This window comes from Poecilia formosa, unplaced genomic scaffold (genome assembly GCF_000485575.1).
Source record: "Poecilia formosa unplaced genomic scaffold, Poecilia_formosa-5.1.2 Scaffold330, whole genome shotgun sequence".
Lineage (NCBI taxonomy): Eukaryota > Metazoa > Chordata > Actinopteri > Cyprinodontiformes > Poeciliidae > Poecilia > Poecilia formosa.
This window is the reverse complement of record NW_006800269.1, coordinates 639,328-655,013: the sequence shown is the minus strand read 5'-3', so window position 1 is coordinate 655,013 and position 15,686 is coordinate 639,328. Positions and strand designations below refer to the sequence as shown.

Sequence of the window (15,686 nt, the reverse complement as noted above, 5' to 3'; positions counted from 1 at the left end):
GACGAACAGCTGAGGGAAGTAAGGTGTGTTGTCCCTTCATGTAAACAAGCGACACCAACACTGAACTACCGACGGGGTTTGCTTCAACTTGCGGATGGTTAACTTATCTGTGGACTTCTTGCTGAACAGTAGCCGTTCTGGTTGTCAAAAAGGACCTAAAGAGCCGAGTTTCCTCGAAGCTATCATGCTGAACACAGAGGAAAGGTAGGAAGTTGTTCGCTGTTTTTTTTTTTCTTCACTGAAATATGTGCTGATAGGTTAACCGCTGTTGGTGACTGTTTTTGACCGTGTCAACGCAGGGTTTTTTTTGTCGTATTTACTTCTAAGGAAACTATTAAATTGTTGAACTTGTTTGTTGCTCTCAAAGTAAACAGGCTAAAAATCGACAAATAGTTGGAGGCACTGTTCACAAAGAAGCTAGTTAAAGTCCGAGGAGGAAGGAACTCCTTTTTCTTTTTTTTACAATTTCACCAACAGAAATGAATAGAAGTGGAGATCTAGTTTTTTAGTTTTCAGTTTGGTGTTTGGTCGAAAGAAAAAGCTCTGAACCAGATTGCAAAGTTTTCTAGTTTTGTCTCAAGTTGTAGTAGTGTTAGGTGATTTATAAAATACAGCAGCAGCTTTCCTCTTGTTTCTCTCCCGTTTTACCCTGATGCCCAACTCTACGGTGGTTAACTTTTTCTAATTCATCAACTCATTTCTTAACACAACATGCATGTATATAAATGAGAAGAAAAAAAAACTTTGTTACTGAAACTGGACCCCAAAAATCGAGTGACTTAGCAGCGTACCTACTAGAATTTTGTGGCCGATGTCGGATGTTTAAAAAATAAAAATAAAAATTCCCGAAACTTTTAGCTGCTGCTTCAGATTGTAGCTCATTCAAAAATCTCTGCAAGAGACGTAAGAAGAAAAAGAACAGCACTGATAATTTCTTTGTAATCTTTCTGCTCAATGGGTCAGAAGTTACTTTCAAATGAGTTAAAGACGAGTCACGGTGTGCAAAATTAGAAACAAAAAGACCAAATTAGATTTGACATTTTATATAGGCAGTATCCATTTGTAATTCCTTCCCACAAAAGAATTACTTGAGAAATTACAAAATTCGACCAGCATTCCCAAATTCTGAATGTTCCATGGGAGACGGAAGCTCAAAGCTCAAAAGGACGTGACAGATCTTTACTTCCTGTTATCTGCTGAAGTCTTGCGCTCTTAAGCTGTCGGTCTGAACAAACCGCAGGCATGTCATTGAAAGTATTCCCTCTTCTTTCATTGACTTTATTTTGAAACATTACTGGTGCTGGAAAAAGGTGAAGGTGACCAAAACCTTTTCCTGGAATTAGCTGTTTAGAATGAGAAGCAGAACTTTTGTAGTTCACTGAATTGGGCTTTTGATTTGAAAGAAGAACATCTTTGTGGTGTATGGGAGGTTCAGACATGGATGTCTAAAATCACTGGTTCTGGCATTTTGTTACCGGACTTTGCACAAAGGTACTCCAGCAGTTGAAAGATGATATCCTCAACGTAATCTCGTGGGCAGACTGTAATCAAATTTGGTATAGGTTCAGACTTGTACCAGTCCTGCACTGTGGCTGAGTCATTTGTAGCAACATGACTCGTATCACTCAAACTCTGAGGTGTTATGCTTTAATGCATGACTGCCTGTGTTTCCATTCACCATGCAATTTGACATTTTGAAATAAATTTGTTCAATGAAAACACTGCAATTAAGAAAAAAAAACTCTCGTTAAAAGGTTTTGGTGCTTGGGTGAGATGGGTTTTTAGACCATCTCAGAATTGGTTTATTTTTGCAAAACTACCATGGAAACACTTTTTTCAGAAGTCACGTGATCAACAACTGGATGTTTCCACTGGCTCAAACCAACCGACTGCAAGTACTTGGAGAATCATGACGCCGCATGACACTCCAACTCATGATGAATCTTGAGTTTGTTCATGAATTACCGGATGAATAAACTTATTCACATGTGATTTTTAATTGTATTTCTTATTTAATGGAGACGCCGCAATTGCAAAATTGCGTCTTTTCAACATTGGTGGAATACCGACAATGTTCTTTGTACATTTGTAATGGAAACCAGCTAGTGTTGCACAGTGTTTGTCTTTTTAATACGTTGGCTTGTAGCTCCTTTCAGTCATGGAAACAAATCCTTGTCAATTTAAGATGAATAAACACATTGAATTGTAGCCTGTTTTTTTTTTTCTGCACTCCAAGACAGGAGTCTTATTTTTGTCCTCTATGGGTCAATGTCCTGACCTGCAGTGAGGAGCGTGGAGAAGATAAATTGATGCTGCAACTATATTTGCTCCGCTGCTGTGACCCTGTCTGCTGAAGGCAGCTACTGGCCTACATCAGCTGGTTATATAACCCCGCTCTTTCTGACGGGTCACCTTTCAAACCATCACTGGAATGTGTGTGTTGAAGGGACCAGTGCTGGGGCTCGTCACACGTTGGGCAGGATAAATGTTCTGTCCTGGGCTACCTGAGTGCTAGTTGGTGTCCCTCTAATTCACTGGCAGATGGAGCGCCTCGGCCGTTGCCGGGAGATTCAGGATTGAATTTTCCATCAGGGCACATGGACGTCAACTGTGCCGAGCAGTTTCTGCTGACGTCTGACTCTGGAATCACCAGTCTTGAGATGTTAATCTGCGTGGTCGGAGATCAGTGTTCTGGATGCAGAATGCCGTCTTCCTCTGGAGAATCCTCTAATCACTTGGCTTTATAGTCAGAACTAGGAGTGGGAAATATGGAATTTTATTGTAATATATTGTGGTGCTAATAAAGATGGGGAAAAAAAACTATTACATTTTTAGGTGACTGTGACTGGATGACACAGCATTAACAGCACCACAAACACAAATATTGTTCTTGGAAAAATATCTTCAAGATTCAGCTTGTTTAAAAAAGATGCAATTTGTTTGACTAAACTGTGCACAGTAACTGGATTTAATCATATTTTTGAATTGACTGATATTTAAAGATGCTCTTGTGGAACAAACAATGGAGAGAATGGCAAAAATGACATTTCTAATCATATTGTCAGTTGTGGGGGTTTTATTATCATTACATTTATCATGGCAGCAATTAATCAAAATTCTTATAAGAAATTTTTTACGATAAATACCCACCCCTATTCAGAACACCATGTTGAAACTCAAAATGTCCGTATTCATTTGATGGAGGCGGAGCACATAAATTAACGTTTCTGTAAATGTACTACAATTGACTGTCTGGCCACTTTTTCATCTGTTGTCCCAGGACAACAGATTAAATTTGTCTTGCTAAAGACAAAAAAAACAAAGTTTATTGCAAAACAAGGTTAGCTTTACAATTTTGTCAAAAACAGTATAATTAATAAAAAGTACAAGAAGTCATTAAAATTTCTTTATTTATTTTTTCTCAGTTTTTTTGTTGCGGCTTTGGTTGGACAACCACGCCCGTTTTAGTCCTGCTGTAACATGGAGTTGGTGGCGTTTCTCACCACAATATTCTTATTGAAACTCTCTGGTTGACGACTGAAACCATACAGCCAGCGCTTCTGTTTTGCTCCATCCAGTTTAACTTTGCTGGAGCTGTTACACAAAGAAAGATGGACAAATGCATCAAAAGCTGATAAAAGACAAATTCGAGTCAATTGTACAAAATGTTGAAGGGGTAGTAGTATGATTGTGTAGTTGAGTTCCAGATGATGGGGCATTTCAGTCGACTTGTTTGTGTCTGACCAGTCGAGCGCCGCCAAGGTGTGCCCAGGGGTCAGAGTCATGTGTTTTGACAGGAATACGTCCATCCATGCTCAGGTTTCACAGCACGTGTACCTTTCCTGTTTCTGTCTCTGTGTCTTTTCCGTCACGCTGCATGGGTCTCTGTCCGTGGAATGGAGAAGGTCCGCTTCAGTCTCTAATGTTTTCTTTCCTGTGTGTGCCACCTTTTGTCGTTTGTGCTAAATCCAAAGCACTGTCCGGAAACATCAAATCGTTTCTGTTTGCAAACCGGTCGACGTTCGGTCTCGTGCACCTAGGTCCTTCCCTTCCTCCAATGAACATGTCATTAATGTTTTGTCTTCGTGTTTGAACCCCATGCCCGGCTCTACGCTGTCCGCCTCTCCATTCACACTCCGAAACGATCCGACTTTAATCAGAGCTCATAAAAAATCTCAGCTTCAGGAAGAACAGCCCAGCAGTGGAGGCATCCGCCACTCTCCCTCCTCCCCCCTTGCACAACGAGACTGTGACGCACTTGGCATCTCTCAGTCTCAACTCCCAACACACAGCTGATTAAATCCTCACTGGCATATTAATGCAGCTTGTGAATGTGCTTGGCCTTCACAACGGTACAGTCTGTAGCTCCATAAGTCAGACTTGAATATGTAACCCACATTCCGTTTTTAGAGTCTCGCACTGAGTGCGGCGGGGCGGCGGCTGATGTCTGTAGCCGCTACAGGAGGGTGGGGATGGGTTCCTAAGAGTGTGACAGAAATGTCAGAGGACGACGAGAGTTTTGCCTTTCAAAACAACCTGGCATTTCCATCAAGGACGGTCTCCGTCCCTGAAAGTGAAGATGGAACCGGAGAAGTAGGTCTGGACATCTTGGCGAGCTCTTGGGTGGCTTCATCCATCTGAGTTGTGCCTCTTGTCACTGGTGTCCCTGATATCAGTTTGGCTGTTGAGATTGTTGTCCAAAGTTTCTGTTTCAGGTTATTTTAGACGTAGAGGAATGCCTCATGGCGCCCTCTAATACCCCTTGACCTTTGTTGTTTTAGTTGGTGGCATGTATTATGCAAAGTGGAAGTATGACTTGCTATTATATTCAACCCCCTTTATTCTAACGCCCCTAAACAAACAGCCGGAGCAACAGTGGAACGGATTGATGTCATGGTGCATTCATGCATTCTAAAGACCCGAGTCAAAGTCCAGACATGAATACAATTGACAATATGTGGCAATGTTTTAAAAGATGAGCTTGTAAAGCTAACCTTGTTTTGCTATAAACTCTGGATGTCTGTAGAGAGGCCTCTACAGACATCCAGATGTGGTTTTATGAAGTTCTGGTTTTGTAGACGTGAGTCATAATTCACACCACACCGAACGTTCCTGGAGACAAAAATAAAAAAATTGAATTTGGTCACATTCCAATGAAATACACAGAAATTGGAGTTTGTAGCTTGATAAAATATGAAAATGTTTTCTATTTTCGATTCTATTAAAAACTGAAAATATATGCTGTCTATTCTCAGCAATTAAAAAGGGATCAAAGTCAGCCCTAATTTGAAAGCCTCGTTTTTCCATTGCACACTCTGCTGGTTTGTGCTGTTCAGGTCGTCCAGGTTACCAACCCGGTCGGCGGGGGAGACTGAGGCCACGCCTCCTTTCCTCCGTCTCACAGAAAGTAGAGATGTTCCTTTCTGGAACGTGACTTGGAAAGTGAGACGCAGAATAGAGTCAGGCGGCTTGTTGCTGACAGAGTTTGTGTTGAACGATTACAGTTTAATCCACAACATGCAGAGCATCTGTGATGATGCAGTGAAGATGCCACGGCCCGGCTGCTTCCAGCCACCGTCTGAAACTCAAAACGCGGAGGTGTTCCCAAAAGGCCCACAAAGCTATTTACAGAGGTGTTTACAGATCAGGCGCTCGTTTCTGATACGTGCCTCCCAGCGCATGCACGGGCCATTTGGACCTCTTTGAAATGCAGTCATAATAAATCCTAGTCTTTCATGTCTACCAGGCTCCTTATAAACAAACAATCTGAGAGAGCAAGAGTCGGTGGACTGAAACCCGTGACAAAAAAATTAATCGATTTGTGTACATTACATCATTGTTTGCAAAAAAATGTTCTGTAATTGGTTGGGTAAGAACTACTTGAAACTATGTACAAGACATAACCCTGAACTTTAGACATGTAAGCTACTTTTAATGGAGAAATCTTGGATTTGGGTAAAATGTTGCTTTTTTTGAACTGTCAAAACGTAGTAAGTAAGTAAGAAATAAAACTTTTCTTTAAAATTTAATTGACAGAATAAGACTTTGCAAATCAGAAGATGGTATTCCTCTTGGGACAGGTTTTTCCTGTTTGGTCTTATACTTGGTAGTTATCTCGCATCATCTAAGGTCATATTCACAAATGGCTGTCTTTATAAAAACAAATATTTCCCTCAAATTGTTTACACACACACACACACACACACACACAGACACAGGATCACTTTCAGAAAAGATTTTGTCCACATGAACCTACACAAATCCACCCCTTGGTGTTGTTTTAAACATACCAAACCCATAGGGGGCAGTGTAGAGCAAAGCTAAAATCTAGGTCAGCCAATCGGAGTGCTTCAAAAACAACCACGATTTCCTTTTGGGGATAAAACATGGCACTGCAGGGTTTATTTGAACTACTTTTAAATGGTGTGTTAGAATATCAAGTTAATAAAACACAGGACTGGTAATTGGGAATCATAAAGAACTATTACTGTATTATTTGTTGCAGGCTGTAATGCCTGATTCTCAGTTGTCCCATTTACACATGCAAACACAAATACAGCATTTTCTCAAATCTACAGTTTGGTCTGAGATTTTACAAATATTCATTTTTAGTGATATTAAACCAAGTTTTCATACGGATGGGAGACCAAAATGCATAAATGTATATTTGTTGTCCCAGATGTCCGGTTATGTATGAACTGAGACATAAAGTGGAAACTTGTTTCCTTCAGCGTTGTAGGTTATTAGAGTTGTAAAACATCACTATTTTCTAAGAAGTGCTGCTCATACCAGTTTAACAGAAAGTTGGAGCAAAATATTTGCTTCCTCTTGTAATCAAATAGTTATTATGCGTTTTGTTTGTGATTATTAGTCTGTATCTTGACAATATATTATTGACCAACATATTCCAGAAGTCACAGTGAAGAATAAACCACAAAAAGTATTCCAGTTTTGAGGGCCGCGTTATCAGTGGCCATCTTGAAAGACGTCCACTGTCTTTTATCGCCTGATGGAGATGTGGGTGATTAAACCACTGAAGTTCAGGAAGCATGTTGAAGAAAACAAAGAACAGCAAATATCATCATTGCAATATTTGTCATTTTCATATTTTCCCACAAATAAAAATAAATGCCTTCAGAAAAAAGGGAAGTAGTTGTTTCACTGTTTGAAAATTCAACTAAACTGAGCTGCTGTGTCAGGCTCCAACACTTCAAGTCCATCATGTGGCAACATTTTTTGGGGAAAGAAACTTCTCACACTGCTAAAGTTAACATCCATTTTGTAGCTTCTTATTCGCACTGGAGGTATTTCAATTTACTATGATTAATCCTCAGTTTTTCTTTTTACTGCTGTTGTCGTTTTAGCTCGGAGCTTTAGCATGTGGCTGTTTTTTTTCTTCTGTTGTGATGGAACAATCTACTTAATGTAAAGGCTTTGCTTCGAACCAAGTCATCGTCCATAGCTTTGTGAGACAGCTGAGACAGGAAGTGGTTCATCTGCGTCTTGTGTTTTCTTTTGCAGTTCCTGGTTATCGGGGGCCTTGAAGCCCAGCTCTATCCCTCAGGCTCCAGGGCCTCTGTGGTGCTCCTGATGCCCCTCACCCACAGCTGAAGATCCCGGGTGGGCGAGGGACGGTCAGGGATCACTCTCACTCCGTGCTAATACACAAGGTGAGGCAACTAGAATGAACGATTTCATCTTTAAAGAGCCACTATCATGTAAAATTAACTATTTTATTTTTTTTTTTAGCTTTACATCATGTTATTATTCCCTCATCAAAAACATACCTGGAGAGTTGCCTTAATTCTTTCATGCATATTTGAGAAATCCTTTAATCTCCCATGGCAACCATTCAGCTGTGCAAAACGCTTAGTTGGACCTAGCCCCACCTTCAAGGCGCAGCTCCTCCTCTGAGCTCCAGATTTGGCTCCTCTAGACTAGCCAGCAGCAATTAGCAAACATGTCGTGGAGCTGTGTGAGCTCATTATATGAACTACTTCTCAATAAAACGCTGGTACAGTGTTGTTAAAGGGTTAATAGAGGAGCCATGTTGTGACGACTTCCTGGAGGTGGAGTTTCAGAAAAAGGTTTTTAAAGAGACAGAAGCCCAGTTTCAATGCATTTAAATCAGGAATTAAATTTTTTTTCAAGTCATATTTGATATATATTTACATAATTTTTATAACTGAAGGCAATATTATTTGTCTTTCTATAAAATGTCACTATGCGCCTGGAAAACGCATAATACCGCCCCTTTAATGCCAACTTACAGCTTCTTAGCATATCTGACCTGAATAAACATCCAACAAAGAGAAGCTCATTATTACTATTGTTTCCTACATACATCTAAACGTTGGCCAATCAAAAGACAGATGTCTGTATGGACTTTAATGTTTCTCTACCAACTACACAGTTTTGCACGTGCTTTTCTGATCCACTTCAAGCTCTTAAGGTGATGATCGTTATAATTGTGCTGAGTGCATTATCCGTCAGAGGCTTTCATAACTCGCTGCACTCAACACATATTAGTAATGAGCTTTACTCTCATTTTTATTTATTTTTTTAGCTTAAAAAAAGAATCTGCATCATCCCAGGATTTAATGCCTCACTCACCTGGTTTCATTTGAACACAGTTGGATTTTACAAAAGGAAGCAATTTTTATTTCATTCTGATTAAAACGAACAACTGATTGCTCAGCGAGCGAACGGCGTGTTGGTCTGAAGCTGCATCCTGACATGTGACCAGCTAGCCTGTGGAGGATTAGAGGTTTAGGATCAGACTCTTCATTACCATCCTCATCCGCCGGTGAGCGTGCCGCCCTTTCTGCCCCGACGGGCTCAGGACACAAAGATCTGAATCTGTGTTATCCAAGGCAGACCTCACACTCTGACAGGTTTTTTTTTTTTTCTAGTTTTATGTCTGTTTCTTTTCATAAAGAAGGCAGAAGTGGTCTCCTATACCGCATAATTGTCGTTATAAATTTCAAAACTGCTGATAAGGCACTCTTGTGCTTCATTTAAAAATATCACGACTACTTCCTCTTTGACATTGAAATGACTTGTCTCTATTGGTCCATAACTTGATCTTGAATCTTGAAGCTCCCAGAGTTGTCTGGGCTTAAAATATAGAAACTAGGACTGAGGAATAAAATCTCCCGTTTGTATTTCATACTAGATTTGAAAATACTTTCCAAAAGTGGCTGTTATTTCAATCTGAGAGTCATACGACGCAGCGTTAGGGCCAGGCAATAAGTTTTGTTTAATTATGAGAAAATTGTCACTTGCAGAAAAAGACAAAATTATACCCGAAAAAACATCTTAAAATAACGAGAAAAATGTTGTTTTAACCAGAAAAAAGTTCGGCTATCAGGATCTGACTCAACTAACTCTTTCGAAATAATCGTTTGCACAATCATTTCAAACTCCCACCACTGATATGTAGATGTTGATGTGTCAAAGGATTATTATCTGGAAAACTGATATCAAAGTGTAACGTCACAAGATTCTCAACTTTTCTCATTTAAATTTTTTTTGTCATTTTTCATGTTTGAGTTCCTATAAAATTAATACTCTACCCCTCTAGTATTCTGACTTCAGTCTGGTAACATGACTTCTTTCTCCTGATTAAAAATAAAGATTCCTGGCCCTACGATTGTGTGGCAGAGTTGACCTGAATTCAAAGCGCCAACAAACAGAAGCTGTCAAGCAAGATGGTCGCCCTTGCTGTGCTGACATCACTCTGAACTGTGGAAACCCAAGGAGAGCACTGGTGTTTAAACAAATCGATTAAATTGATCATTGATTTTATCGATTGATCGAAAAAATATAATCAACAGAAACGCTCCATTAGTGACGGTTGAAGCCCCCCATGCCAGTTTCTTTGTCGTTCTTAATCTGCATCAGAAGGTTTGGACTCTGAACCCATCTGCTTGCTGTTTCCCCCCCTGGCAGGATGACAGGTTGACTGTGACGCAGGCCTCCCCAGTCGGCGGGAGACCCTCTCTTCTCCGCTTCCACTACCATCTGACTGAGCGCCGTTCGGCCTTCTGGGACACGGCGCTCTCAGGGGACAGCCTCTTTTTGGAGATCCCAGCAGGTTCGCTGGCCGACGGGAGCAAAGAGGGGTACGTTTGAGAGCGTCCTGGGGAATGCTGTGAATTGGGGTTCTATTTGCAAAATGCTTTGATGGGAGTGGTTTCAGAAATGACTTCTGGCAGGTAGCGTTGTGTTTCCTGGCTGTGTGTGTAGCTGTAACCCAATCCTGCTGCCCGCTCTGCTGCTGCCCTGCATTATGTAAAATTGCATCGCTTATGTAAAAAGAAGAGGGGAGGGATAAAGGAGGGGGGAACGACTTTATGCGTCTTCACTGTCCATCTTTTCCTCGCTCTCCAACTTCTTATGCTTCTGTCTCCAGGCTGACCGCGCTGCTGGAGTTTGCCGAGGAGAAGCTGAAGGTTAACTACGTCTTCCTGTGGTTCCACAAAAACAGAGAGGATCGAAGTAAGAAGCTCCCGTCATTTCAGAACGGTTATCATTTATTTTGGAGGCCGGCACAAAGGAAGGCACAGCGAAGAAACAATTAGTCGACTTTTGAAATAGTCACCAACTAATTTAGTCATTGATTAATCGTTTGCTCAAGTGTTCAGACTCTTTAAAAAAAAAAAAAGGCTTTTTGCTGAAAGAACACAGTCAGAGCAGCGATTAAGCTAAAACTACAAAAAACATTTATACGTTTTGCATTTAAGATGAACACCTTTCCTTTTCTATAAGTACTTCTCAAGTGTTGCCTTCATCTGGAACAAATTTTGTAAAGGGAAAAAAATGAACTGATATTTAGACAGTTAATTGTAAAATTACTCAACTACAATATAGATTGGCTGCATGTGAATCCTTTGTTCTTTTTTTATAATTTTTAGGATGTAATATTTTTAGTACACGCTATAATGTAATAAAAACATTATTTAAAAAGAGGATTTTTTTTTTACTTTTTCTTATGCATTTCTAATATTGTATAAAATAAAATTTAGTGGTTACACAAATATTCTGCAGAATGTGCCCAATTTTTTTTTATTCGATTAATCGTCAAAAATAATCGATTTGCAGCTGATTAGAAGGAAAAGGAACACGTTTCTACTAACATCCATTAGATTTAGCGAGTTTTTCCCAGTATGGGTGGTTTCCATGGCGACACTAAGCCTGATATCATTTCCCCCTCCAGTGGTCATCATCAAGACGTTCCACTACATGGGCTTCGAGATGGTGAAGCCGGGCAACCCCATGGTACCAGCCCGACCCGATCTGGCCTTCATGGCTTACTCTCTGGACAACAGCAGCTCGGATGAAGAGTGACCCTCACCTCCCTCGCCCACACCACACCCTCCCCCTCCCCCTCACTCCCTCTCTACACCCCTACTCCTCCCAGTCTTCAGCCTTCCCTCTGACAGCAGTCGCGCCGGGTGGAGGGGTCTCTGTGATGCCGCTGCTTTTCTCCCTGAAGACATCCGCAGATTGGATTAGCTGGGAGGGCTGCAGCTTGAACTAAGTCGTCACATTTAATTTGGCCTTTTTTTTCCCCCTCCTTCCTCCTTCCTCTTCCTCACTTCTTCAGTCATTTTCTCTCCACGGACGAAAGGAGGAAATAAACAACTTGCTCCGAAGTTTCAGCATATCCACTCGTCTGACGGCTTCAACCGTTTTTTCTAAGAGACTTTGGTGTGTCTTTCAGTGCTGTACACGATGCGAGCTACGATGCTAGGGGGTTTAAATGTGTATGGTTGATTTATAAATATATATAAATATATATATATATATATTTTTTTCTTCGCTTAATAATCTGTTACATTGAACATGTAAGCACACACTGACGGTTCCTTTTGACTTTCTGCGATATGTCGAGGCATCATTCCAGCGCGTGTCCCTGGCTCTGGCTTTTTGAAAGCATTTATTTTATTTTATTTTTTTGCTTCTTTTAAAATTTCACAAACGATCCCATCTGAGACTGAACCCACCTCACCCCCATCACAGGACGAACCTTAAAGCTTTATCGATACGGCAGGTGCCTAAAGAGGAGAGTGCAATTTATTATTATTATTATTCTAAACTTATGAGTCTTATTAAAAAGAATGTAAAATATTCAGCCCATGCATATTGAGACCTATGTTTTAAATAAGCTGTTCTTATGATCATATATGCAAATACAGGGGGGACGAAAAAAATAGCACTGTAGCAAACCCACCGAGAATTTTAATTTTAATTTTTTCAGCATTTTTCTGTCTCAACTAAACACCAAAGAATTGTCTGTCGTTGATGCTAACCAAATGCAAGCTAATGCTAACCTCATGTTGTATGTTGGGCAAAGTTAGCCTACATTCCCCCCAAACTGCACCGCCTGCGCCTCACCTTCCCTTCCACTGGCTCGGCTCTTAACCGCTACTGATTTGAGCCCTGACTGTAAGCTGTTACAGGTTAATACATGAAGTCTATCAGAGGTTTATTTTTTATCAGTATGAACATTTTCTCTGCTGTTTTTTTCTCTTTTTGTGATTGTGCAGGGATTTACCTTTCTATTTTTGTTCTTAGTTAAACAGTTAGCAGCCATTAAGTGACTATCCACACTTCTCAGATTTTTGTCTTTTGTGCGGAGGGTGTTTCAATAAAGGTTGTTAACAAAGGCCATGTGTGTGGTTTTTACTTGGATGTTGGTAAAGATGCAGCTTTGAGATGTTTGAATGTGAAGAAATATAATTTTGTGTGATTTTTATCTGACGGACCATTTTAAAAGCAGTAAACGATTGTCAAGTAGAAAGTTTCTGCATAATTTAATTTTTTTTTTAATTTAGCTCCCTGAATAAAGTCAACTAAGGGGGGAAAAAACTGTCACCTAATCAGAAAAGCCCTCAACATACTGTGAGAAATGGTGATGGCAGTATTATGCTGTGAGGATTTTGTTTTTCCAAATGAAACAAATTAATTTCAACATCTGAATGAGCTGGTAAAAGAACCTTGAAAGCTTGCATCAGTAATTGCAACGTATGGCAGTTTACAAAGTATTTGAATCTGAAAACAAAAATATGCCACACTTTTCAGATTTTTGTGATATTTTGTTTGGTTTTGTTTTTCTTGCTTGTGCTTGCCTGTTGCCAAACCTTCCAATGAAATTCAGTGAAGATTGGTGAGAGGTTTTCCGTAACGTTGCAAGGCACTCAAATCGTCCCCACTGATTCACGGTGTCCGCACATCCTTAAGAAGTCTTTAAATTTATATGTCTAAAATTTAAAACAAAACTTGTGAAATTTCAAAATCCAATTTGGCCTTAAATATGTTTATCATAGGTCTTGCATTCTAGACTTGGGTTTATTTCATTGTCGTTGCACAAAGACACAGCGGTGAATTTGGCAACAAAATTAAATTACACATCAATTTTGTGATGGGACTTTTTAATTTTGTATATTTTTATCTGAGCTTCTTATCTTTCAAGCAAAAGTTTGAGTCATGCTGACATGTTCGTTGTGTGACTGACAGGAGCTGGTTGGGGCTACCGCCAACTAGCTACTAATATAGCTTTGCTAGCTAGCTAGGTTTTTATCTTTAAGATTAAGTCAACGTTTAAGGACAACGTTCGTTTTCATCGACGTACTGTTACCAAACCATGCTAGGCTAGCTGAGTGCAAAGCAAAAACACTTTTAAGCTAGGCACTAGAGGCTAAGGCTGTAGAGTGCCATATGCTGTGTGTGAAAAGCACAATGCTTCTGAATGAAAAGTTAAAATTGGCAGCTAACAGCGCCACAAACAGACAGATGAACAAATAGCAAAAATGTCAATTTTTACTACTCTTGATTGCAATACAGCCAGATCCCCCAACCATCCTCTATAGTTTTTTCCCTCTTAAATTTCATTCGATGTGGCGTTAAAGGGTCTTTAAAAAATCTGAAGTATGACTTGCTGAAATCTGTGACATTGCACACAGAGAAACGACATGGGACGTAAAGCAGAAAGCCAGCCAGGGAAACCAGACCCGAGCGGAACAGCCAAATCACGAGAAGATTAGAGCATTTTCTTTATTCGTAGCTCTGTTCCAGCCAATTGATAATCAATTTAGCTCGCTGCTGCTGGATCCTCTCCAAATGTGGCAACAAGCTCCTGGGTCAGAAGAAGAAGGGATCTATTTCCAGCGCCTGAGCCAGAACACTCAGCTGATTTGTGTGTGTCTTGGAAACAGCAACCAACCTTTTTATAACTGTGTGTGTGTGTGTGTGTGTGTGTGTCCTGAAGGAGGAAAAGCTGTTCTGGGGGAGCTAATCTTCTCTGGAAACAAAGACACACATCCCACATCTCTATAAGAAGAAATATGTGCTGCAGATCAAGACAGTGGGTCCTACTGGGAGAAAGAAAAAGTCAGAATATGTGCTCAGCCGCTGGAGCATCGCTAACAGCATCACTCATGTTACCCTGGAGCTGCGCCACTAATCCCTTGAACTAGTCCCCTTCTGTCACTTTACATAAATGCACCTCAGAGGGAAAGGAGATGAGCGGTTACAGCATCAGCTGCACCCTTTTCTCAGAAGCCGCTCACTGTCCACCCTCCGATTTGAACAGTTCAAATTGGGCAGCTAATCCGCGCCGACGTTTCCATTAAAACACACTGCCCTCTGCTGCCCCCTAAAGGCAGTTTGGAGTAGCCGACCAACCTAGCAGTCCTTTTTTTTACCTTCTTTTTTTATTTTGGCCTTTTTGCTACAAACCAACAGCGCTACCAGCTACGTTTTCATCTGGGCCAAAAGTACTTCCTGAACCGTCTGAACATCTGTCCGCTGAAATAAGCAGATTTTCTAACTCAGGCGCTGATATTTTGTAACACTTTAAATATGCATTGCGCAACTCCTGCCCAGCACATTAAGACCATCTGTCTGGCTGCGGGATATTTGAAGCTCTAATCCACAACGTCGGGCTCAAATGTAAAAAAAAAAAAACGTAGACATCGTTCAAAAAAAGCTCAGCATGCGGCTATGAAAATGAGAATTTATGGGTAATATATGTTTGCTAATACAGCATGAAACCTGACCCTCCAGCTAGTCATAACTTTTATGAGCAGAAATAAAATCTGAAAACCTACATAAAACGACGTTGCAGTAAAGTCGTTGCAAAAGAGCTCAGACCCTTAAAGCTGAGATATGTACGTTTTATAAAAGATATATATTCTTTGTTAAAATTGTCACCATGTCATGATGGTTTAATATGAGACAGATTGTCTGTGAAAAGTTCAATCTCCTCCTGCACCTCTCCCGGTCAATCAGAGACAAGGAGGAGGATCTTAACGCTGTCAATCACTCTTGTGGACACACTGCTAAATATGCCAATGGCGGAGAAACAACTCCTCATTACAGTAAAGCCAAGGAGAAGCTGTATTATGAGATGGCAAGGGGGAACAGAGGAGCATTTTACGCACTGGCATGATTGGCAGTGCGTAAGACCCGCCTCCTGGCACTAAGGAGGCACTGAGGAGGCCGCCTCCTGGTTCTGATTGGTTGTTTCTAGTTTGCACTGGGACAGGGCAGAGCAGCTCGATTTTTTTTTCACAGGTTGTGGCCAGGATGAGGGCCTCTGTGCTGTCCTTGAGTCCATCTTTTTCCAGCCATTGGTAGGCTTGTCCTCCCATGATGTTTCCTCCAGCACCTCGTCCTCTGTT

At 40.7% G+C, this 15,686-nt stretch overlaps 1 protein-coding gene across 1 annotated transcript; it reads left to right on the top strand.

Moving 5' to 3' along the window:
* On the top strand, positions 1–12,673 carry oaz2a (ornithine decarboxylase antizyme 2a). Its single transcript, NM_001308113.1, is given in 5 exon segments — positions 1–204; positions 7,522–7,670; positions 9,952–10,124; positions 10,415–10,500; positions 11,219–12,673. Coding segments are annotated over 5 exon segments (648 nt in total). The 5' UTR covers positions 1–94; the 3' UTR covers positions 11,350–12,673.
* The last annotated feature ends 3,013 nt before the right edge of the window (positions 12,674–15,686 follow it).